At 45.1% G+C, this 22,377-nt stretch overlaps 1 protein-coding gene across 1 annotated transcript in view; it reads left to right on the forward strand.

Annotated features, from left to right (window-relative positions):
• cdh7a (cadherin 7a) overlaps window positions 1–22,377 on the forward strand; it is a 64,369-nt gene that overhangs the window by 37,251 nt on the left and 4,741 nt on the right. Inside the window, exons 9-11 of the mRNA XM_063219039.1 lie at window positions 5,111–5,232; window positions 10,790–10,907; window positions 13,584–13,835. Coding sequence (XP_063075109.1) covers window positions 5,111–5,232; window positions 10,790–10,907; window positions 13,584–13,835 — 492 coding nt within the window. The remainder of the gene's footprint in view (window positions 1–5,110; window positions 5,233–10,789; window positions 10,908–13,583; window positions 13,836–22,377) is intronic.

Genomic DNA, 22,377 nt, shown 5'->3' on the forward strand with positions numbered 1-22,377 from the left:
AAACCATGTGGATGTGAAAACCAAGCAAATTCATGGTGAGTGTGTCAAACTTCAACATTTAGCATTGTCTAAGCAATGGAGTGATATAGACTTTTCAGACATGAATGATATGTACATACAGTATATACATACATCGCTGGCCAGTGTTTGTCTCATTCATTCCTGTTGTTTTTATATAACGTCATGCATACAGTCATGGTGTGTGGTATGACTTGATCATGTTACCTAGGGTCATCATTTGAGAAATTATGTTGTGAGAGTAACATATTTTTGTGAGTGATGTATTTATTGTTAGGCATAACAAATCAACATCCCAGGAGTACAGTAAGGATGGATTTTGAAATTCCAAATGCTGTGCAGCTTGGACTAAATTAGCAGAGGAATGTGGTCCTTTAGCGATCGATATTTGCATACTGTCCCAGCTAATGGCGCAGTGAGGCCATGCACTCGCTGCCTACAGTCACACGCACGCCAGCGTTTTTGTCTGCTAAGCAGCACAGATGAATGATTTGGCTTGGCCAGTGCTGTGCTGTGCTGGGCTCAGGTCTTCCTGCCTGCGTCTGTCCTCTCCATGTGTTGATCCAAGTCAAAGCTTCCGTGGAGGTCCTCTGCAGAGATGCCATTTGCCAGAGGTGACCGTGGCCAAGCATCCCCCCCCCACACACACACACACTCCTCCTTACCCCCCCCCCCCCACTCCACCACCACTATCCTCCCTTACCTCCACCACCACTATCCTCCCTTACCTCCACCCTAGAAGTCATGGGGCTTGATGAAGTCTCATTTTGATTCTAGCCGATGGCCAGGTCACTTACCTCTTCCAACTGAGCTTCAGACCCCCACCTCCGCTTCCTCCCCCACCTCGGCAGACTCAAAGTATCTGAGCTGCTGACTTTGCAAGTGAACGACCTTCAGAAAGGAAAACACACACACACACAAACACACGCACACACACGCATGCACGCACACACACACACACACACACACACACACACACACACACACACACACACACACACACACACACACACACACACACACACACACGCATGCACACCCACCCACACACACAAGGACATGGACACACGCACACACACACACACACACACACACACACACACACACACACACACACACACACACACACACACACACACACACACACACGCACACACACACACGAACACAGACACGGGTCCACGTGCACAACTTTCCCTCTGCCCAGAATTACCCCCCACCCACTGGCAGGCAAGCTTACCTGACATCCATCTGAATGATGATAGGTTATAATAATAATAATAATAACTTCAAATGGTTAAATATTCCTGCTTCAATATCCATGAACATGCGCAAGCTTAATGGCGGTTTGCAGGTAGCGCTCGCCTCCACACCATAGATCATTGTCACCCGCATCTGCTGTCCCTGCAGTGGCTCTTGGCAAAGGAGATTGAAATGTCCCTTTCTATTTATCTGTGCCGTGTGACTGAGGGTCTTGTTGCATCTGTTGAAGTTAACTTAGAAGCCCCCTTTTTTCTGTACGGCAACTGACTTGAGAAAGAGTAGAAAGTTGAGGAAGTTGCATAGACTGATAATAACAGTTTTTTCGTGAATGCGGGACGTTTTGGAAATGTTAACACCTGCGGTAAAAAATATACTTACATCATCTCACGTAACAGCTTTTGATCTTTGCTAATTATGCCGTAACTTTTTGTGCTTGGCAGCTTTGCTAGTTTTCATATTTCAAAATGCATGGCTAAATTCATGTCAGCCACGGCTAAAGGATAATGAGAAATATTTTAATGAAGTAGTTTTGTGCGTTGGACACGTTTTTCTTCAAAGCAGAGGAGTTGCAACAGGATCGCAAGTAGGTTTTTGGTTGTTTTCTATTATGTGTCTTGTGCCATGCCCTTTGAAGTCATTCACTTCAAAGCTGTTGACTGAATTTGGCTACAAAGATTCTTTGCGAGTTTTCCTTTGCAAGTTCCCCTACTCAGTCACAGCGGTGTCATTGAAACCAGACATTGACTCTATATGAAGTCATACATTTGTGCTTGAAAGTAAACATTGTGCCCTGCAAATGCCTTTATTTGTTTGTCTTGTGTGAGTGGAAGACGTCTTCCTCTCACACAAGGCGTTGTTGGTGGTGTTACTCCTCAAATAGAACTGTGCAAATTGAATGTTATTGTTTTATCACCGAGGAAATTATTGATGGCTTTGATTTGCTTGCTTGTCTTTTTTCTCTGTCGGATCAGTGGTGCTGTTGATCACAGCCCATGTAAATGTAGAAAATTCTACTTTGGATACCTCATTTTGGGAAGTAGTTTTTTTAAACTGTTTTATATGCAAATGGTATTCACAACTTGTTTAAGAAAAGAAACCTGTGAAACATTTCCCCATATATCATTTTCTCTTCCATCATCTCCTTCGCTTTCACCATCTCTCTCTCTCTCTCTCTCTCTCTCTCTCTCTCTCTCTCTCTCTCTCTCTCTCTCTCGCTCTCGCTCTCGCTCTCTCTCTCTCTCTCTCTCTCGCTCTCGCTCTCGCTCTCTCTCTCTCTCTCTCATACTTACCTATTCAGTATTAATGTTTTATTTTAGATGATTCATGAAATAGCTAAATCAAATTTGCTAAAAAGTGCTCAATATTTCACGGTTCACACACTATGTATCGTAGGTACTGAGGTTGGGTTAAGAACGTCTCAGTGTGTGCTCTTCTGACGAGATGAACAGCAACAGAGCATGCTTTACGTCAACCAAAATCCCTCATTCTGTTGCTCTTGGGCTTACCTCTGTAACCGCGCGAATAGACCAGGCGCGATGCGATTCAAGCGACAGAGTGCAGCAGCAAGCGATACGAGTGATTGAGGAGACTAGAGTATGTCCGTACAGGTAGAAGGCAAAGCATTCAAACATTCCCATCCCATTGGCTGTGGTCACTGACCTCTATACAGTCATTGGCTGTCGCGGCTTGTCGCCGAACTGCGTCATAGAAAGTTGAAAAGATTTCAACTTCAAACTGTCGCGCTTGTCTCGCAAATTGCTCTAGTCTCCAGAATCGCTTTTGTCGCGCGACTCAATACAAAGTCAATTACTTCCGTCGCTCGCCTCGCTCAGATCGCCGCTGGTGTATTTCTGCGGTAACTTCAACATCTCCATTTAGGATGTGCTTGAGGGGGACGATCATGTAACAAACAGATTGAAATTACATTTTAAAAAACGCTGTCTCACTGTCAGTGTGGACAGGATTGTTTATGTATTCCCAGACTTTCAATCACAGAAGACATTTGATCTTGACCACTGCTGCTGCATAGATAATGCCAACTCATATTTAATTTAATACCCCCCCCAGCTGTCCATCTTAAGTCATAAAAATATATAACAGAGTAAAAAACATGAGCCTGCCTTTCAAAGGGGNGCAGCGGGGGAGTCTTCACAAATGCTGCTGTGCTCTGCGCTTTTAGAGGGCAACCGGTGGCCACTTAACACAATCAGTCACCCACACAGACACATAGACACACACACACACACACACACACACACACACACACACACACACACACACACACACACACACACACACACACACACACACACACACACACACACACACACACACACACACACACGCGCACACATTCTCTCTCTCTCTCTCTCTCTCTCTCTCTCTCTCTCTCTCTCTCTCTCTCTCTCTGTATAATATGTAATATACAAAACATGCAATATAATACATAAATACACATCAGAAATACACTATACACATTCCAAAATACACAAGCTCCAAATGTCTACATTCATCTTCCACATCGCAATTAAATGACATACAGTAGCAGATGCCAGTCTTCTGCTTGACTTGTTCTTTTTGCCCTCCACAGGTGTGCCATGGTAGCAAGATGTGCAAAAACCTGCAATGTATGCTGAAAGTATTTAGTTGAATGGCGCAGGTTCAGGTCACCAACAGTTATCACATACACACCAAGTATCAGGCCTCTAACATTTATCACGTACATTGTTATGGTGGCACTGTCTTCATCATGTGCACATTATAGTAAATTGCAGATTGTTGTGCTGTAATTAAAACTTTGAAAAAAATCGAAGTGAAAATAAACTGCTGCTGCCGTTAAGGCGGTTGATCATTCCACCAGCGTTACGATTCAGACTGCAATCTAGTCACACCTAAAAGCACACCACCACCGTTTGCAAATAATCACCCAGCTGTTTCCATATCCCCTAATTTGCAAACAGTTTGATGAGATCCATAAGGCGAACCACCATTTTAGGCCTTTTTTTCATTTCTGTAGGCAGCTCACCACTGTCCACAGCTCCCCGGGGACTTGAGGACATGAGGATGAATTCATCGCCGATGCTTATCGCCCGAATTAAAGTATAGCGGCATCAATCACCGGCGTGCCTTTGTCGGAAAATTTACCACCTGTCCCCTGAGCACCTCGGCTCGAGGATAAAGAGCGCCAGCTTCACTGATGTTTAAAAGCACGATACAGCGCTTGCTCTTCTCTCGTCTCGCTGGCCTAATTTCAGCCCCTCAGGTTCACTGAGGGTGTCGTTTCCAAATGCCAGCATCACTCTCCCACCACCACAAGCCCACCTACCCACCCACCCCTACCCTTCCACAACAGCATCTGCTCCAGTACGCACTGGGCCGAGAGCCTACACACTTACACAAAGACCTTGACCCGCCTTTCTCCTGTAACAACTGTTTTTTTTTTCCTTCTACCCTTTGCTGCTTTTTTTTTTTAAAGCAGTGGATCAAGCATGGCAACCGAGAGGTAACTTGTCCTTTGGAATAATAAACACATGATCACAATGCTACTTCGCGACGACTTTGTCTGATCCTCAATCAACCCAAAATCAATATTGTAACCGAGTTCTTTTTGATGCAGTGAGATCTCATACTGTTTGTCAGGGGAAGACGAAATGTTTATTTGCTGCCGATCTTAAGCAGCGTATTTTTGTCTGACATGCTTGCCGAGTGTTGTATCCACCATATTCTCAAGGGAAGGAGCAAATGATATTCGGAAATAAAAGCCCAGTGTTGTTTCATGCATATGAATTACGTTTGTCCTATACCCCCTCCTGTTCTTTTGTGTTTCTAGTCGACCCTGCTCAAGTTGGACGTGGTACAGCCCTGATTACTGTCATGGACATCAATGACAACGCGCCTGTGTTTGCTATAGAGTACGAGACGTTCCTGTGTGAGAGCTCCACTCCCGGCGAGGTACTGTATGGGCTCCAGGCCATTATATTTTTGGTTCATGCGAATTGCGTTGTATATTTCTGCCCTTACAAAGGCAAAGTGCAGTAACTATGCCAACATTGGAACTGAGAAAAAGGCCTTCAAAGCCGTGGCATTGGTTTGCATATTGTCGTTATGGCAAATTTGACACAGCAACATCACTAAAACGGGACACATTTGGACCCTGAGGCTTTGTCACAAGATAAAGGAGATGTTATGACGTTATTTACAGTCTAAACTCAAATTGGACAAAGTATGTAGTTACTGCACTTTGCGTTTGAAGGGCAGATTGGACATAGCGATCTGTAATTTTAACATGTTTAAAATGTGATTTGCAGCATTATCTGCTCCAGGGAAAATTCCAGGAAGGTTGCCTGTAATTCTGTATTTTTCTTTTTTTTGACTCATTATTATTATAACACCCCCGCTTCACAACGCTTTTCTTTTCTGAGTGGATTATTCATTATCACCATCTTCGTCACCATCTCCCAAAAAGAGCAATAGAGCTCACAACTGCTGCGATGGTGTTAGAACGAAGGGATCAGCCAAGAGGAAACAAAACCGGCATTGCTTTTTTCATTGCTGGTCCTGTGTCCTACCATGACACAGTCTACCAGTAGGACACATTGGTATTTTAACGGCAAGTTGTGGCATGTTGCTTCCTGTAGTTTTGTTGTTGTTGGAACCTCAGCTCTATAGCCATCAGAGGCTGAAGTGAAAGCACTAAATGGGGCCATCGGCCGAACAGCAGTAAGCCATACGCTATGCATTTACTGTCTGTACCATGAAGTGACTTGTGCGTAGGAGATGGCTATTACTGTGCAGCAATGGCGAACACCAGCCAACAGCTGACAAAGGAGCAGTTGTGCAAAATCATTGAAAAGGGCCACACATGGACTTCAGCAGCAGGCCATTCCAATCAGAGGATCAAAACAGGACTCGCTGGTGTGGAAAATGCGTCACATCAATTCAAATGGGATGAAGGTGACTGTGGCATGAAATTGGTTTGCTGGAGAGTGTGTGCAGATGGGGCAAGGGCCAGTTGTGGCCAGTGCCATGGCAGAGTGAAATCTGGACTTCTCTGACTGTGATGCACAGAACATAGAGGCCCCATAGACTAACCCATTGTGCCACATTTTTTTGCGGTTGGCACTCAAATATACAGGCATGTGACTGTGGCAGTCACGCACCTCAGAACCACCGGTTTGGCTAATAAGAACATAACTATGCAGTCACAGTGGTTAAAAGTATAATGGCATTACTCACTTATGAATAGCTTCAATTACAACGTGAGCCGACAAGGTGTTAAACCCTTGGCCTCCCCCTAATGAGCGTAATAAAAGCTATTCGCGCTGGCAGGAGAGGGTGTCTGATGGACTGCACAGGCTATTGACCTTTGCTTGAGTCACATTTACATTTATGCAATGCTAAATGATATGGCCGTTGGACACACTGCATAGCCCTCTCTTAGCGCAGACAGACCTCCCTGCACAGAGCCAGGCGAGGCGAGGGGGAATGGAGACAAACAGGCTCCGGGGCAGCTCACAGACCCAAGGCGCTGCCTGGATATATTTCTGTAGGTCGAGGCGCTCCGTTTCTGGCTGCTGCAAATTATCTGTTGTCTGCGTTGGCTGCAGCAGAAGTGGGCCGAGTATCTAAGGGTAATTGGATTACCATGTCAATCTAGTAAGAAAAACAAGTTGATTGTTGCGCTGATTGAGAGAGCCGTAACGCAGCCATAATGAGGGCTTGAGGACAATTGACTACTCCTATATCAGGGCCCCCCAGTTGAAATCAGGGGGGAAAAAACCCAGGAGAGGACGTGTGCCGGGAAAATTGTAGGCTGTAGGCTGTGGAGCCGCAAAAAAATAAAATAAAATGATATAAAACCAGCCAAGCTCTCCTGCCTGGAACGACAGTGTTTGTGTTACAGCAATTAGGACAGAGCGCTGACATTCCAATGTTGCAGGGAGACTGATGTTGGTTCTCACCCTCCGTCGCACTCTTATAATATGTGAGGGAAGTGCTGGTAGGCTCATCTCACAGACACTATTGCTACAGTACGCCTTTGAAAGCTGCACACAGATGCCTCCCGGGATCCCAGTCTATGTGTTTTCTTTTTTTTTTGTGCTTTTGCTTTGTCCCCCTCGGCTCTCAGTCAATCTAACTTTCAAAAGACTAGCGTTCATATCACCGGCTAAATTACTTTTCCCGTCTCCCTGAAGCCAAGCAGACCCAGGGTGTATCCCATCTGTCTGCCGGCCTATGAATATCACTGGATGTCTTTGTGATCATTTTCCGTCTGCGGCTGGTGTGTAGCGCTCTGATATATTTGACCAAGGGTTGGCTCTGAGCAACAGCCTTGTGACAATGCTGTTCAGCGTTGAGCATGAAAGGGCGCTGTCCGCTATGATGTGTTATCATATGTGTACAGCACAGCACTTCACAGCAGTTTTTTTCTTCTTCTTCTTCTTTTACTCAAATCAGCTTGGTGGTGAAGCCCAACTGAAGGTGTTTGTCCTTTGCAGTTTTACACCAATTGGCTTTTTTTTGGTTGTTTATTTCTTTGCCAGAATGCCACATCGTTATTTTGTGGGACTATAGGGTTTACTCTTGGAGGGAAAGATCGCTTATGCTGCCTCAGGAGAGGAGAGGAGATTACTTGTCCCTGTGGCCAGTTATTACCCTTGTTTTGGCGTTTTGTTTGATTGTTGTTTCCTCCAAGCTCTCGAGGGGATAGCATTTTCCCTGGAGAATAGAGATGCGTTCCCCAGGAAGCATTTGTTGAATGTTTGCACAAGAGCGTGCTTTGGCAAGGGAATGCAAAATCAAGTTCAAGTGTAGTGGTGGGAAATTGTAAATCACCTACCTGATTGAGACACCAGTTTGCATATTTGTGAAATTGCCTCTCTTCAAGAGAAAGAAAACAACATTGCTGCAGATTTTCCAGTCCACAATTTGAGGCACTCTCTAGTAATCACTGGTTGATCCTTTGTGTCATGTAACTGATTTTTTTTTCACTGATTTTAGAGTATAAAAAAATACAATGTACCCAAAGAAATGAACAGGCCAAGAGGATACAGGTAGAAGAACTCCCAGCTGACGGAATTAGAAACAGATGGCAAAAGAGTATAAGAGTATCCCCCAAATCCCCAGAAAACAAGCTTGCCTTAATGGGGTCGTCCTCACTCCTTCTCTGCGCGGCACGCTGGCATTTTTAGCTCGGAGCCCTCACCGCCGCGCCCTTCAGCCGGCTTGCCCCTTTGTCTCCAGTGTCATTCTGAGACTTATAACACTGTCTACCCATTGACAGCATGATACATCACTAAATAAGTTAGGGCAACATCTGGGTTTTCTGGGTACTTTGTCTTTCACACGTTCACGACCCTCCCCGTTTCAGTCTCAGTCTCAGACTTCTCAAGGCTTCTTCTTCTTCTTCTTTTTTTCCACACGTTCCCTTCCATAGTCATTTGAATTTAAAAGAAAAAGGAAAAAAAAGAAGAAGGATGAGGAAAAGGTCTATGTATTATTACTCATATATTTATTTGCCACGCTCCCTCTGGCAAGACTAGGGTTTGCAATTAGGGGGAGGCTTATGTCATCACGCCTCGTGCCAGACGAGCAGGCCTCCTCCTCCTCGGTGAGCTGTGCTTGGCCACTGACAGACTGTGATAATGTGGTCATCTCCGGCTGTCAGGTCAGGGCATTAGTCTCCGCTTGACTGGCCAGCCTCCTGAGATGCTCGCGGTATGGGGTTAAAGATTTGCCCTGCAGCTACCGCCGCTTCAGTCACATGAATGGCGATGCTCAATCTCCAGCAAACCTGAAAGCTGAAAGCTGAGCAACATCTCTCACTCTCTCAGTCACACACATACTCACACACATACTCATACCCATGCACACAATCTCTCTCTCTCTCTCTCTCTCTTTCTCTCTCTCTCTCTCTCTCTCTCTCTCTCTCTCTCTCTCTCTCTCTCTCTCTCCGTCCTTCCCCCATTTGGCCTCACAATTTCTGATCAGACAGTCCACGTGATAATCAGCATTCATTAGTCCACTCAATCATATTAGTTATTAATGACAATGAATTATAAATGACAATGTAGGCCTTGTTTAGGACTTGATTTTAACTTAATCATAGCATCAGTGGAACTCAATATATGATTCATTTCATTAATAATTCCGAGTTTTGCCTTTTTAATTTTTAATTTTCCAATTTACAGCCCAGGTCTTTTGTAAAGGTTTTGAAAGTGTGGGTTAATGATACACGTCTCTGGCAATCCTTGGTTTTTTAAAAAGTTTTAACTGATAGAACGTTCACCTCATATTTATATTCCTTATTTTGCTAATAGATTACACCTTTAATTCATCCACTTTCATTTTATTTCATGATGGACCATGAGTCCCTTCACTAGCAGAAATTGCTCTGTAAGCTTGTACATATTTAATTTCGGCGCAGTGTGCTGTGTGCATTAATGCAGAAGTCAAGCATTTCACATTACAGATGTTATGGAGGTGGACGGAAAACCTTTTTGCTTTAAGTCATTTCCTGTTAGAGTCTCATTCATGATTAAGATATATTTAGAGATAAAAAAAACTACACCCATTACCCCTACCTTTGCCAAGTAATCACTTATAGCAAGAGTGAAAGATTAAACCTGAATCATTGACTAAATAAATAAAGCGTTAAGCACTTCCCCCTATTAATGTAGCAGGCTGGAAAGCAAGATGTACGCGTTGGGGCGAGTCTATTTATTGCAGCCTCTCCCGTATTGGCCAGTGTGTGGAGCTGGTTTGAGGAGATTTTCTCGCAGATTGAGTTTGTGCTGACTGCAGCTGGACACCAGAGGATCACTCTGCACACAGTATTTAACCTAGCCCAAGCCCACAGATTAGGCCACAGCGCTGTCAAGGGAATCTTCTTATAGCACCACCACCTGATGGGGCCCCGAGATAATCATCTGGAAAACAGCACTTTTTGGGGGGTTGGAGATGCACTTTTCTTCTTGGTTTTCTTCTTCTTCTTCTTCTTCTTCTTCTTCTTCTTCTTCTTCTTCTTCTTCTTCTTCTTATTCTTCTTATTCTTCTTCTTCTCTCTCTCTCTCTCTCTCTCTCTATCTCTCTCTCTCACACACACGTTCTCTCTCTCTCTCTCTCTCTCTCTCTCTCTCTCTCTCTCTCTCTCTCTCTCAAAAAAGTGGCATGATTTCGTTTCGCTTTAAGCCTGTTAACCATATATTGCTGAACATATCAAACAGGTTACATTTGGAATCAACTGTGTTTTTCAGACATTTTCATTTTTCCTGAGCTGAAGTTCCAATACAACATATCTATAATTGCTCTCACACCTTACAAGGAATTCAGGTTCACTGCGGGTATTTCTGGATATTGATTTTTCTTGCTGCAGCCCTGACCACAGTCCCAACAGATGAGATTTTTCTTTCGGTTATGAGTTGGATTGTTTAGCTAATATCTTGACAATATATTAATGCAGCCCTCAGGTCTGCTTTTGGGGAGACTAATAAACTGGTTCTTCCTGCAGATGATCGAAACCATAAGTGCAGTGGATCGAGACGAACCCCCCAGTGGACACCGCTTCTTCTTCTCCCTTGGTCCCGAGGCAGCTGGCAACCTGAATTTCACCTTGAGAGACAACAAAGGTTCTTCCCTGGTTTCTTTTTCCTTCTTTTTAGGCTTGTTCTCTCTCTCTCTCTCTCTCTCTCTCTCTCTCTCTCTCTCTCTCTCTCTCTCTCTCTTTCTCTCTCTCTCTCTCTCTCTCTCTCTCTCTCTGTCTCTCTCTCTGTCTCTCTCTCTCTCTCTCTCTCTCTCTCTCTCTCTCTCTCAGTTTGCACTCATACCGTATGTAAGACAGAGCTGTGTTGGCAGATGAGGTTCCTGTAATGAGAACGGACACGACCTGATTCTGAGAGGTCATGTGGAGTGTGCCAATAAAACGAGGGGAAAGGAATCGGCTGTTATTATTGTTTCTGAGGGTGATGTAATCCAATAGCTGGAAATGTTATAGGGTTACTTGACTTAAAGATGAGATTTTTCTTTCCTTGTTTTTTCATTTATGCAAAATTTATATTGTTTTGCATCTGGAGATAACATCAGGGGCGTAGCACCAAATTTGGGGCCCTAGGAACAACTTCTTTCATGGGCCCCCCTACTCACAAAACCCCCCTCCCCCTCAACAACCCCTCCGCGCGAGCGCGCGCGCGCTTACCGTCTGATATTGTCATCCTCCTTGCCTTCCTCAGAAAACTCCTCTATGATTTCCTCCCCTTCACTTGAATCATCCTCATCTTCAACCATATGATAGCCTATCACAGAACATACATAGGCCTAATGTCCTTATTTTTTCACATCACCAGTTGTGAAAAGTGGGCTATCATATTCATAGAGATGACTTTTAATCACTTCATCACTACGGTGTGAGGGGGAGGAGAGAGACTGGTAAATATCTCTTCACAATGCATTTAGCCTAATATTTCGTGCACTAAGGAGACATGAGACATTGATAGGCTATAGAACTGCACTTTCTTCAATGTGCATCCCTGAACAGAAACAAACGCGCTCGCGCACACATTCATTCACTTGCACTGACCCGCTGCACGCACCCGCACGTCATTTGTCCGTTAGCTGTTCTTAGGGAGAGCAAGGAATAGAGAATCAGCTGTGATTTACTGGCAGAAGCTTACTATGGAATGTCGCTTAAAATAGGATAGAACAAAAGTAGGCCTATCGCTGTTTGGATTTGATGTCGTTATTCTCAACCTTTTAAAGTCAGGGCACCCCGAACCTAGTCACATTTAGAAATCATTATTTATTAGGCTACTGCATATAGTTTCAGATTTAAATTGGCCAGTAACTATTTCACAGTAGAGTACCTTAAATGGGTAATTGTCATGAGCACTCAATGCAGATAGGCTACCTGCTCAGCACGGGGGTAGGTAGGCTACTCTGCCTATCTTTTGTCGTGCGCTTTGCGCAGATTAGAATGGCGTCAGCAGCATTCAAAACGCAGACTGGTGCCCAGTCAAAATCTCGTCATTAATTTACCACACTTCAGCTACAACGGACGTTGTCAGATGGCCAGGGAAAGTAACCAGAGCTTTCATATTGAGAGTGTTGAGACCGCAAAATAAAAGCAGAATGACGGTTCAGGACTGACAGCTCGCACCGCCACCTTGACATTGGCAACTGATGAACGTGACGTCCATTAATATCGTTACGAGGATCTGCAAATTTGATGCACCCGATTGAGAAACTGCTTTCCCTCAACACTAGGATATTAGGCTAGTTAAAATAGGCTCACCTTCTCTCAAGTTCGCACAATTTGTATCTGCTGTGACAGGGGGCATCTTCACGTTTGTGACATTTTCTTGATTCATTTTACAAATTACCTTTGCTATCATTTGGATATTTGAACCAACATCGACCGACCCTATGTTGGTCTTGTGACTTGTTATGAATAGCCTATATCAAAGACAAATATGGGTTCAATAGCCTATCACAATTAAAGCCAAAAAATGAAATTATTTTTTTATTCGACTTCGGTCTATCACAGTAGGCCACACGGAATGGGAATGAGATAACCAGTTAGCCTACTTTAGGCTGTAATTTTGACATTTGGGCTCACCTTTCTTGCAAGAAATCAGCTGCAGTTGCTTCATCTGGTTTGCCCTGTCCATTATCAGGAGAGATTTGCAGATTTGCAAATGTACTTGAAACTTATACAGTAGTTGCTGTATATTTTGTATATAGCCACATATTTTAAGAGGGGTTAAGACAAGTTCAGTGCGAAGTTTGATTCTTATTTTCCAGGTGTTTTCCTAGTGTACATTGCTTCAAACACACAACCACATTCATTTGTCTTAGACTTAATGCTAATCATATTCATTTAAAAAAAAAAAAAAAAAAACAATATCCTGGGATGGAGTCCAGTGGTGTTAGACTGACAGATTTAATCACCAAAAAAAAACATATGCACAAGCATCTTTCATTACTGATACTGGTACTGTATTGTGCAGTATTGTGCTTGGTAGGCATCCAGGCTTTTCTGAACACACTAACTTTCCCAAGGATGATCGCTAATGGGCCCATGGACACTCAGTCAGCTGAGTCAGTTCAATATAAAACCCACCGCCACACAGCTTGGGATTATAAAGCTTGGAAAATTACCTCCATCCATCTAAGATATTTGATTTAGTTTCACATCTAAATGTCTCCCAATTATTTTTTAAAGCATATAACCCAATAATTCATTTTACCTCCCTTACCCATACCCATACCCCAACCTCCCCCCCTCCCCAACCCTCTCCACAACACTGCAGACAACACGGCCTCTATCCTGACCAAGCGCGTGGGCTTCCAACGGCGACAGCAGTCCCTGTACCGGCTGCCGGTGCTCATTGTGGACAGTGGCATGCCGGCGTTGAGCAGCACCAACACCCTCTCCATCCGCGTGTGCGAGTGCGACGGGGACGGCCGTCCGCAGTCCTGCGGCGCCGAGGCCTTCATGCTGTCCGCGGGACTCAGCACCGGAGCCCTCATGGCTATCCTGGCGTGTATCCTCACCCTGCTGGGTAAGTCTCACATCCACACTCGGCACTCCCCCCAGGGCTGCTGGACTGGTCATCTGGCGTGCAGGGTGTTCTCCTGGTGGGCTGACAGTCCCCATGGGGGGGCGAGACTGCTGTTTTGTTTATTTGTTTGTTTGTATTCTTATTCACTTCACTCACAGTTTAGAGGGGGCGGCCTATTTGTCCATCTTCAGCATAGAAGACAGCGGAGTTCAGCAAGCAGGATATAAGAGCAAAAACGGCTTGTATGTGTGATGCGCCAGTTTAAGTCAAAAAACGCCCGGCTGGTTTTTGGTGGCAGTCAAGCACTGGCACACCCCCTTAAGTGCTGTCTGCACTCCCTGCGTGCTCTCTGCACTCTCCAGGTCCACACAGCACAGAATGCTCGCTTACCTCATTATGGTCGTTATGGACACAGGCAGTGTGTGCCGTAGTCATGAATGAGTGCCAATCACACACGGTCACATTTTCACAGTTGGATCATACATGTTGTGTAAAACCTATGCTAGAATCCACATGTGGCTATTTATTTTCTCCAGTGCTTGTTTGTGGGGTTTTTTTCCTATAAATGCATGATTTCTGTCTTTCGCAGAAAACAGCTCAATATCAATTCAGTTTCAGCAATGAACTGGTTGTCACAAGGAGCGGTGATGGGCATCAGGCCCGCCGACAGGGGGGGGACAAAGGGGTATGTTGTCCCGGGCCCAGGGAGATAAAGGGCCCAGAAGTGGGTCCTCATTACATTGTATGCATTGGGTAGGGGGCCCTTTCAGATGACTTTGTCCTGGGCCCTGCGAAAGCTGTCAGCGGCGCTGACGGGCATTCTGCTCATGGTTCTGTGTTTTCGTGTGTTGTGTTTGGTCTGCACAGTAGCAATCAGCCAGCCAGCCGGCCCCTCCCCTCCACTTCTGTCTCACAATGACCTACGTGGTCAGCCTGTCCCATTTTCTTGCTCTTTGGTGGCCGGGCCCTTTTGTTGATTGCTATTTCAGGGGATTCATTAGTTGATTGTTACATGAGAGAGCATCGGCCTCATGTGCCGTGTGCCGTGTGCCGTGTGGCGTGTGCCGCGGCTCTCTCCCTGCACTGGCTGATGGCGCACCGCACGCTTTGTTTCAGATTTGTTGACTCGGTGGAGACTGTAGACACACCAAATCCCTTGTTGATGGACAGATTGATTCCTTGATAAGGCTCTGACATTGATAATGTGTTTCAGCACACAGGCTAGCAGTGGTAAAATAGACACGACGCGTGAGGGGGGTGGGGAAACAGAGAGCATGAATTTGACAGATTAAACACTTAGGTGGAATCTTGAAGGAGGTGGTAGCTTTGTGTTGTCTGGGTGGGGGAACCTACAGTTACACCATAAGCAAACTGACATGCTGCAATAGTGTAGCAATTTTATCAACATCAGTGTCAGAGATCAATGCAGCGGGTTGGCAAAAAGATAGGATTCTCCTTGAGTCGAAGAGCCATTTGGATTAACTTGCAATCAATAGTTTCATAATTGGGCAACGCCAACAACATGCAAAAATATACTGTGCCTAATGTAAAGCTAATTTAATAACTTTGGCAAAATCGTTAATGCCGGTTTAAAAAAAAAAAAAAACAGTTACAAGCTAAATATGGAGACATCAATCAGATGGAGACGTGAGTGAATCCTTGGCAATCCTGAGATGTGTGTGTGTGTGTGTGTGTGTGTGTGTGTGTGTGTGTGTGTGTGTGTGTGTGTGTGTGTGTGTGTGTGTGTGTGTGTGTGTGTGTGTGTGTGTGTGTGTGTGTGTGTGTGTGTGTGTCCACAGAGTCGTATGAGCCCCATGTAAATGAGCGCTTGCCGTGCCGCAACTCGTGTCTCCTCTTGTGTAGGCCACTCCACTCTGCGACAGGACATCTGTTGTGTGTGTGTGTGTGTGTGTGTGCTGTGCTCCCTGGTGGAGCAATTACCGTGCTGAATGTGAACATTAATAAGGTGTGGTCTAGTCACTGAGATTGGAAAATAAAGGATGACTTCATTGCCACATCCACTAATTACTCAATCCATTTATGGCTTCTTGTACCCTGTTTTATGCCAATGAAATTAGCCAGTATAGGATTCCCTGTCTACTCTCACTGCATGGTTGCTGATGCACGAAGCACGTTCCGCTGTGTTCATTGCCCTATGAAATTAGGGTCCCCGCCGTAAGTGCTCGGACAGAAATAAAAACCCCTAACCCATACTTCTAGGTACTTTCAGGTTAAGAGAGACGGACAGGTTACATAGTGTTATGACTTGATAGGATCTCAGTAATGGATATCTGTTCTCAAGTTTTATTTTAATTTTTGACTAATATTTACTCAAACTGAAACATTCCTTTTGAAATACAATGAATGATTCAACCACTACATTTAAAAGTAGAATACATAATTAAAACACCTCAGATTCTTCAAGTAATAATATTTTTAAAGCTAAATATTATAACTGCACTGAAATAGATGAGAATTTTTTTACTCAATAGAATTGGGACCGGTTTCTCAATTTTTTCTTTCGTAGAGTTGAAGACACCACCGTGTAAACAGGAGCTGCAGGACCATGTTGGTGAAATAAACATAATTCCGAGAGTCACCCAAAGGTTCCACGTCCCCTTGTTCCTCACTCTCCCTCAAGCCTCTTAGCCATGCATCCTTTGATTAATTCGAGCTCTTCTGAGACATTTGTAGCAGTGCCTTGCCTTGTCTCTGCCCTTACTAAGAAAAAAAAGCACTCTCCCAGCATCCTGCAACAGTGGGATTAGGGCCTGGGCGCCGGCTCATCCAGGCAGTTATTTTGGGCAGGCAAAGCAGAGCCCGCAGGGCCCTTGCCTGCTCACTCTCTGGCTCAGAGGAAAGGTGGAGGATGGGGAGCGCTCTGGAGGAGGAAAGATGAAAAACCAACGAGCAGATCCCTCTTGCTCTCTCTCTCTCTCTCTCTCTCTCTCTCTCTCTCTCTCCCTGTTTTCCCCGCTCTATCTCCTTGTCCCTCTCTCACTTTCTCTCTCTCTCACACACACACACACACATTCTTTCTCTCTCTCTCTCTCTCTCTCTCTCTCTCTCTCTCTCTCTCCTTCTCTAACCTCTCTCTCTCTCTCTCTCCCTCTCTATCTCCTTCTCCAACCTTTCTCTGTCTCTCTCCCTCTCTCTCTCTCTCTCTCTCTCTCTCTCTCTCTCTCTCTCTCTCTCTCTCTCTCCCTCTCACACACACACACACACACTCTTTCTCTCTCTCTCTCTCTCTCTCTCTCTCTCTCTCTCTCTCTCTCTCTCTCTCTCTCTCTCTCTCTCTCTCTCAGTCTCTCTCCCTCTCTTCTTAAAGAAATAGGGAATTAACGAGCCTTGTTTGCCCAATGTCGCCTGTATTAGTCACACTAAACAAACAACCAAAATAGCAGGACACAGCAAGGCACCTAATGCAGCCGTGAACAAAAGACAAGGAGTAGATGCAGTGTGCTCACTGGGGCAGTGCGAGCTGTGTTACTCAGTATTCCAATCAGCATTAAAGAAATAAATGCTTATCACACCATATTGAATTTCCCGTGGTTATGCACAAGTGGTACTTAAAGTTGCCTGCTACAGTTGTTTTGCTCCAGCATTCCGTTTCTGGTGTATTTTTGTTTGTTTGTTTCTGCATTTGCTTGTTCGTTTGGGTTATTTTTTTGGTTATTTGTTTGTTTGTTTGTTTGCTTGTTTGTTTTGGGGGGGGATTGGAGGGGGATCATAAAGTGATTGCTGGAAACATGTAGGCCTAATTGGATTGTAAGAGCGTCTCTCCTTTATTATGATAAAATATGCTACATTACATGACGGAGGACGGTAGAGAATGTATGTCTTTGTCTTTGTCTTTGTCTTTGTCTTTGTCTTGTATGCCTATCTCTCTCTCTCTCTCTCTCTCTCTCTCTCTCTCTCTCTCTCTCTCTCTCTCTCTCTCTCTCTCTCTCTCCTTCATTTTATCACAATTTATATCGACCATTTCTTTCTCTGATAAATAAGATGTAGCAGTGTAATTTGACTGACCCTGGACTTAACCTACCTCGGTGGTCCTTAATGTTGCAAGATTTTCACCAAGCCCATGCAGTCATGCCAAGACTGTGCAAAGGGATGGATTGTACTGTTCGGTTCAAAAAAAGAAAGAAAAAAAAACAACAATGGAAGGTCATAAGGTTGGAATAGCAATTTTCACAACATACCGTGGTAGACTTGTTAAGTAGCCGAAGCCTTGGGCCTTTGCTCTGTGCTACATTGTTAAGCCATAAAAAGGAAGTGACATACGTAGGTGAACAGAGAGGGAGAAAAATGAAAAAAAGACAGAATGCAAATTCCGAGAGAAAGGCGGAGCAATAAAGATTGAAAAAAAACAGCACCTACCTACCCTAACAGCGCAGATCCACTTTGAAGACATCAATGTGAACGAGACCCCCACAAAATATTCCACTTGTTGTTTCATTGATTCTGCATGATGGATTGTTTTCTCAATCCAATTACCGCAAATTGGGGATAATGTTCAATTGATCCACTGCTCCCTCTGAACATCCATCTTGTGTCAAAACTGCACTAAGGCTAAATCAGGCCTTCAAGTGGGGGCAGTCTGTAACACTTTAGATGAAGGGGTGTAAATTAGGTCTTTATAACACCCACATAATCACAGCGTGGCATCTACCACATCACATAAAAGAACAACAGCCTTTTCTCTGGATTGTTTTCATATCTAAAGGGCATTTGGATTGGAGTTTGATGCCATAGAAATACATTTCCATGCTTCGAGGAGCATCATAAATCGCTGTCTTCCTGTAAAAATATCCATGCAGCGTGCATTGACAAAAATTTTATGTCAAAGCATATGGCTGACGGTTGTGATGTATTTCGTCACTATATTTGGCGAAACCCACCATTTAGACTAATCAGTCATACACGGTGCTATTTCTGGAGGAAGTGATTTGCCATGCCAAAGGCCAAGAGCCATCCCACATGTAGACAGATATGGCGCTAATGTTTTTCCGATTATGTTAAGTCGGTTGTTTACCATCCTTACGCTTAGCCAGTCTTCAGGGTGTGTGTATGTGTGTGTGTGGGGGGGGAGGGGTAGGTTGCCCAATTGAGACACAATGGAGGAGAAATCCCAGACGAAAATAATTTCTGGCCTCGTCTCGTGTTTTAACTACATTCCTGGAGCAGGGGCATGAAGTCACTCCATATCCATCTTGATCAGTCTCCTCTTCATCTGCCAACCCCCTTCAGTGTTTGTCTCGTCAGGCCCGCCGACAGGGGGAACAAGGGGGTATGTTGACCCGGGCCCAGGTAGATAGGGGGCCCAGAATTGCGTCCCCATTACATATGTATTGGATTGGGGGGCCCTTTCAGATGACTTTGTCCTGGTCCCAGAAAAAGCTGTCAGTGGCCCTGGTCTTGTGATTATGCAAGTGCACGTGCTGCTCTCCTATCCACCCACCAGTCCCTCCAGACCGACCCCACCCCTCACCCACCATACCCCTGCCCACCATATCCCAAACGTCGCCACCACCACCACCATCCTGCCTCTGCTCGCGCGTCCCAGGGAAGCAGCATGCTGGCGGCCCCAGGATGAGCTATGAGCCCCAGCCGCCATATTTCACCCTGCTGGTGGCAGTGCTGAAGGATGGATCATTAGACATCCCCTCTCTCTCTCTCTCTCTCTCTCTCTCTCTCTCTCTCTCTCTCTCTCTCTCTCTCTCTCTCTCTCTCTCTCTCAGGCACACACGTTTTTATGTCTCCCTCACTCTTAGTCACATTCTTACACATCTCTCTCTCTCTCCCCTGCATGACCCCCACCCCCCCCTGTCTCTCTCTCTACATCCCTCCCTCCATTTCCCTCTTTTTTTCCACACGTCCCCTTTGTTTCAATGCTTATCACACATTTACCTCTCACCTTCCACGGGTGGACGACAAACCTTGTCAGTCTCCCTTTTCCCCGTGTCTGTGTTTGCTTTTCTCGGTCCATGGGAGACATTAAGAGCATGTATTATTAGCTAGTTGCAGTGACGACAGGCTCATGTATTTCTGGGCTGAGGAAGGCTGGCAGGAGTCTGCCTAGGTAGGTGCGGGCCGGGGAGGGGTAGAGGGTGGTGGTGGTGGTGGTGGTGGGTGGAGGGTTGATGCGGTTTCTATGGTGTCATAAACAGGCAGAGCCGGAGCCTGTTTACTTTGCGACCGCTGAGTTACACCGTGCCTCCTGCTTTGGCCTGACATGCATCACACTTCTCACAGCCTGATCTCCCCCTCCAAGGCATGATGTCAATGGCTGCTGCTTTATAAGGAAATTATTCACAATACCCACCGCCAGCCAGCCAGCCTTTCTACTGCCAGCATTATTATTGCTTTATATTTTGGGGTTTTCTGATATATGGAGGCTGATTATATTGGGATTTTATGTTTCTAATTAAATAATGAACTCAGTGCAATATCAGCCTATCTAATAAAATTAGTCCTATACCTACTCATTGCGTAAATATGACATGGAATGGGAAAGAAAATGTGATTAATATTATTTATTTATTCACATTTTATTTATTTACTTTTGACTTTGCACATAACTCTGTCTTATTTAGCAGATACTGTGGGCATATGCTAAGGCCATAAAAAGGATTTAGTGCCGGCTCGGACAGTGTAAGCTGCTTGTGTGAGCGGGTTGCAGTCGAGCCAGTTGCTGTTAAACCCTGATATTTACAGCATATTCTGCTGGTCTTAAATCCCCCGCGCCCAGCTGCATCTGCATGCATATTGCGCCATGCTTTCTGTGCATCAGCAAACATTGACAGGGACGAAAGTGAAATGGCTATAGGCCTAGTGCGGAGAAGAACGGAGTTGCACATGTGCTCCATGTTACTGTATGTTACAGTACTGTGTGTGGAAGTTGGTCCCACACAATGGAACTCTCTGCTTGTGCACAGATGCCATTTCATTTATTCATTTGCTCACTTGTTTGTTTCTTTGGTTCTTTGTTTGTGTTCCTGAATTCTGCATGTGTACGTGTGTGTTTGTGTGTGTGTGTGTGTGTGTGTGTGTGTGTGTGTGTGTGTGTGTGTGTGTGTGTGTGTGTGTGTGTGTGTGTGTGTGTGTGTGTGTGTGTGTGTGTGTGTGTATGTGTGTGTGTGTGTGTGCGCGTGTTTGCGTGTGCGTGTGCGTGTCTGTGTCTGTGTGTCTCTGTGTTGTGTGTGTGCCTGATTGTGTTATATGCATGTGGCCAAAGGGCATATGCATATCTTTGTGACTGTGCTGACATCCAGCAATCTGAAGCATATGTCTCACAGTCATTTCTTTTCTTCTGCCATTTTCTTATGGCTTTATTTGCCATAAGCCTTTGCAATACACTTGATTTTCTCAAACATGTTTATATTTTGTCTTAAAGCTGTCATCTATTTATGAATATCATTATGGTAAACATGCCTTTAAATAGGCTATATGAAGTAATATGTGTGCAAGTTCACACACATGTGCGTGCGTGCGTGCGTGCGTGCGTGCGTGCGTGCGTGCGTGCGTGCGTGCGTACGTGCGTGCGTGTGCACGCGCCTGCACTACTGTAAGTGTGGGTGTGTGTAGGAGGAGGAGTATGTGTCTGCGTGGGTGTTTGAATGTGTTTATACTGCGCATCCATGCATGCGTGTGTGGATGAGTGTGCATGCATGCATGTGCATGTGTGTACCTCTGTGTGTATGTCCGTTACTGTGTGTTTGTCTGTGTGTGTGTGTGTGTGTGTGTGTGTGTGTGTGTGTGTGTGTGTGTGTGTGTGTGTGTGTGTGTGTGTGTGTGTGTGTGTGTGTGTGTGTGTGTGTGTGTGTGTGTTGTGTGATATTGGTGTGAGTGTGGCTGTGAGTGCACCATATGATTGAGTGTGTAAACATGAGTGTTTGTGGGAATGCTGGGTCAGGGGGGTGTATTTCACTGTTGTCAACACCCACGTAGGAGAAGATTAAATCAGCCTCCAAATGCACCCCCCCCTCCCCTCCTCCTCCTCCTCCTCCGCAACACACAACTTCCCCCCGCCCCCATCTCCATCTCCACCGCCACCCAAGACAAAATGTGCGCTGTTAAAGATGTGCCAGGGGCACCATAAAAGCGATCAAGCCCTAATCCGATGGCCATATTGATAGAATTAATGTACCCCTTTGCTGTGTTAATTGAATTGAGCAGATAATATAGGTGATCCTTCAGACAAGAATGTGAGCTGGGGAGGTGTGTGTGTGTATGGGGGGTGGATCGAGGAAGCTGTGTGTGCTTACAGGTGCAGATTTGAATTGAGAAATAATAACATAAAGATTATTGTGGTCCCGGGGCAATGTAGTATATATGACTGATAGCATCTCTCCCCTAAACACTGGGTGATTGTGTTTCTCTATTGCCCGGGTTTATCTCCGCTCGCAGTAAACGTGTCCTGCAGGCAAGAGACGAGGGAAAAGCCTAAGGGCTCATGAAGCCACATGCGAACGTATGGGGCCGCGAGGGGATCAGTCTCATGCAGTGCCTACAGTAGTGGTTCTCAAACTTTTTCCATCATTCC

The sequence above is a fragment of the Engraulis encrasicolus genome, chromosome 16, assembly GCF_034702125.1.
Source record: "Engraulis encrasicolus isolate BLACKSEA-1 chromosome 16, IST_EnEncr_1.0, whole genome shotgun sequence".
Taxonomy (NCBI): Eukaryota; Metazoa; Chordata; class Actinopteri; order Clupeiformes; family Engraulidae; genus Engraulis; species Engraulis encrasicolus.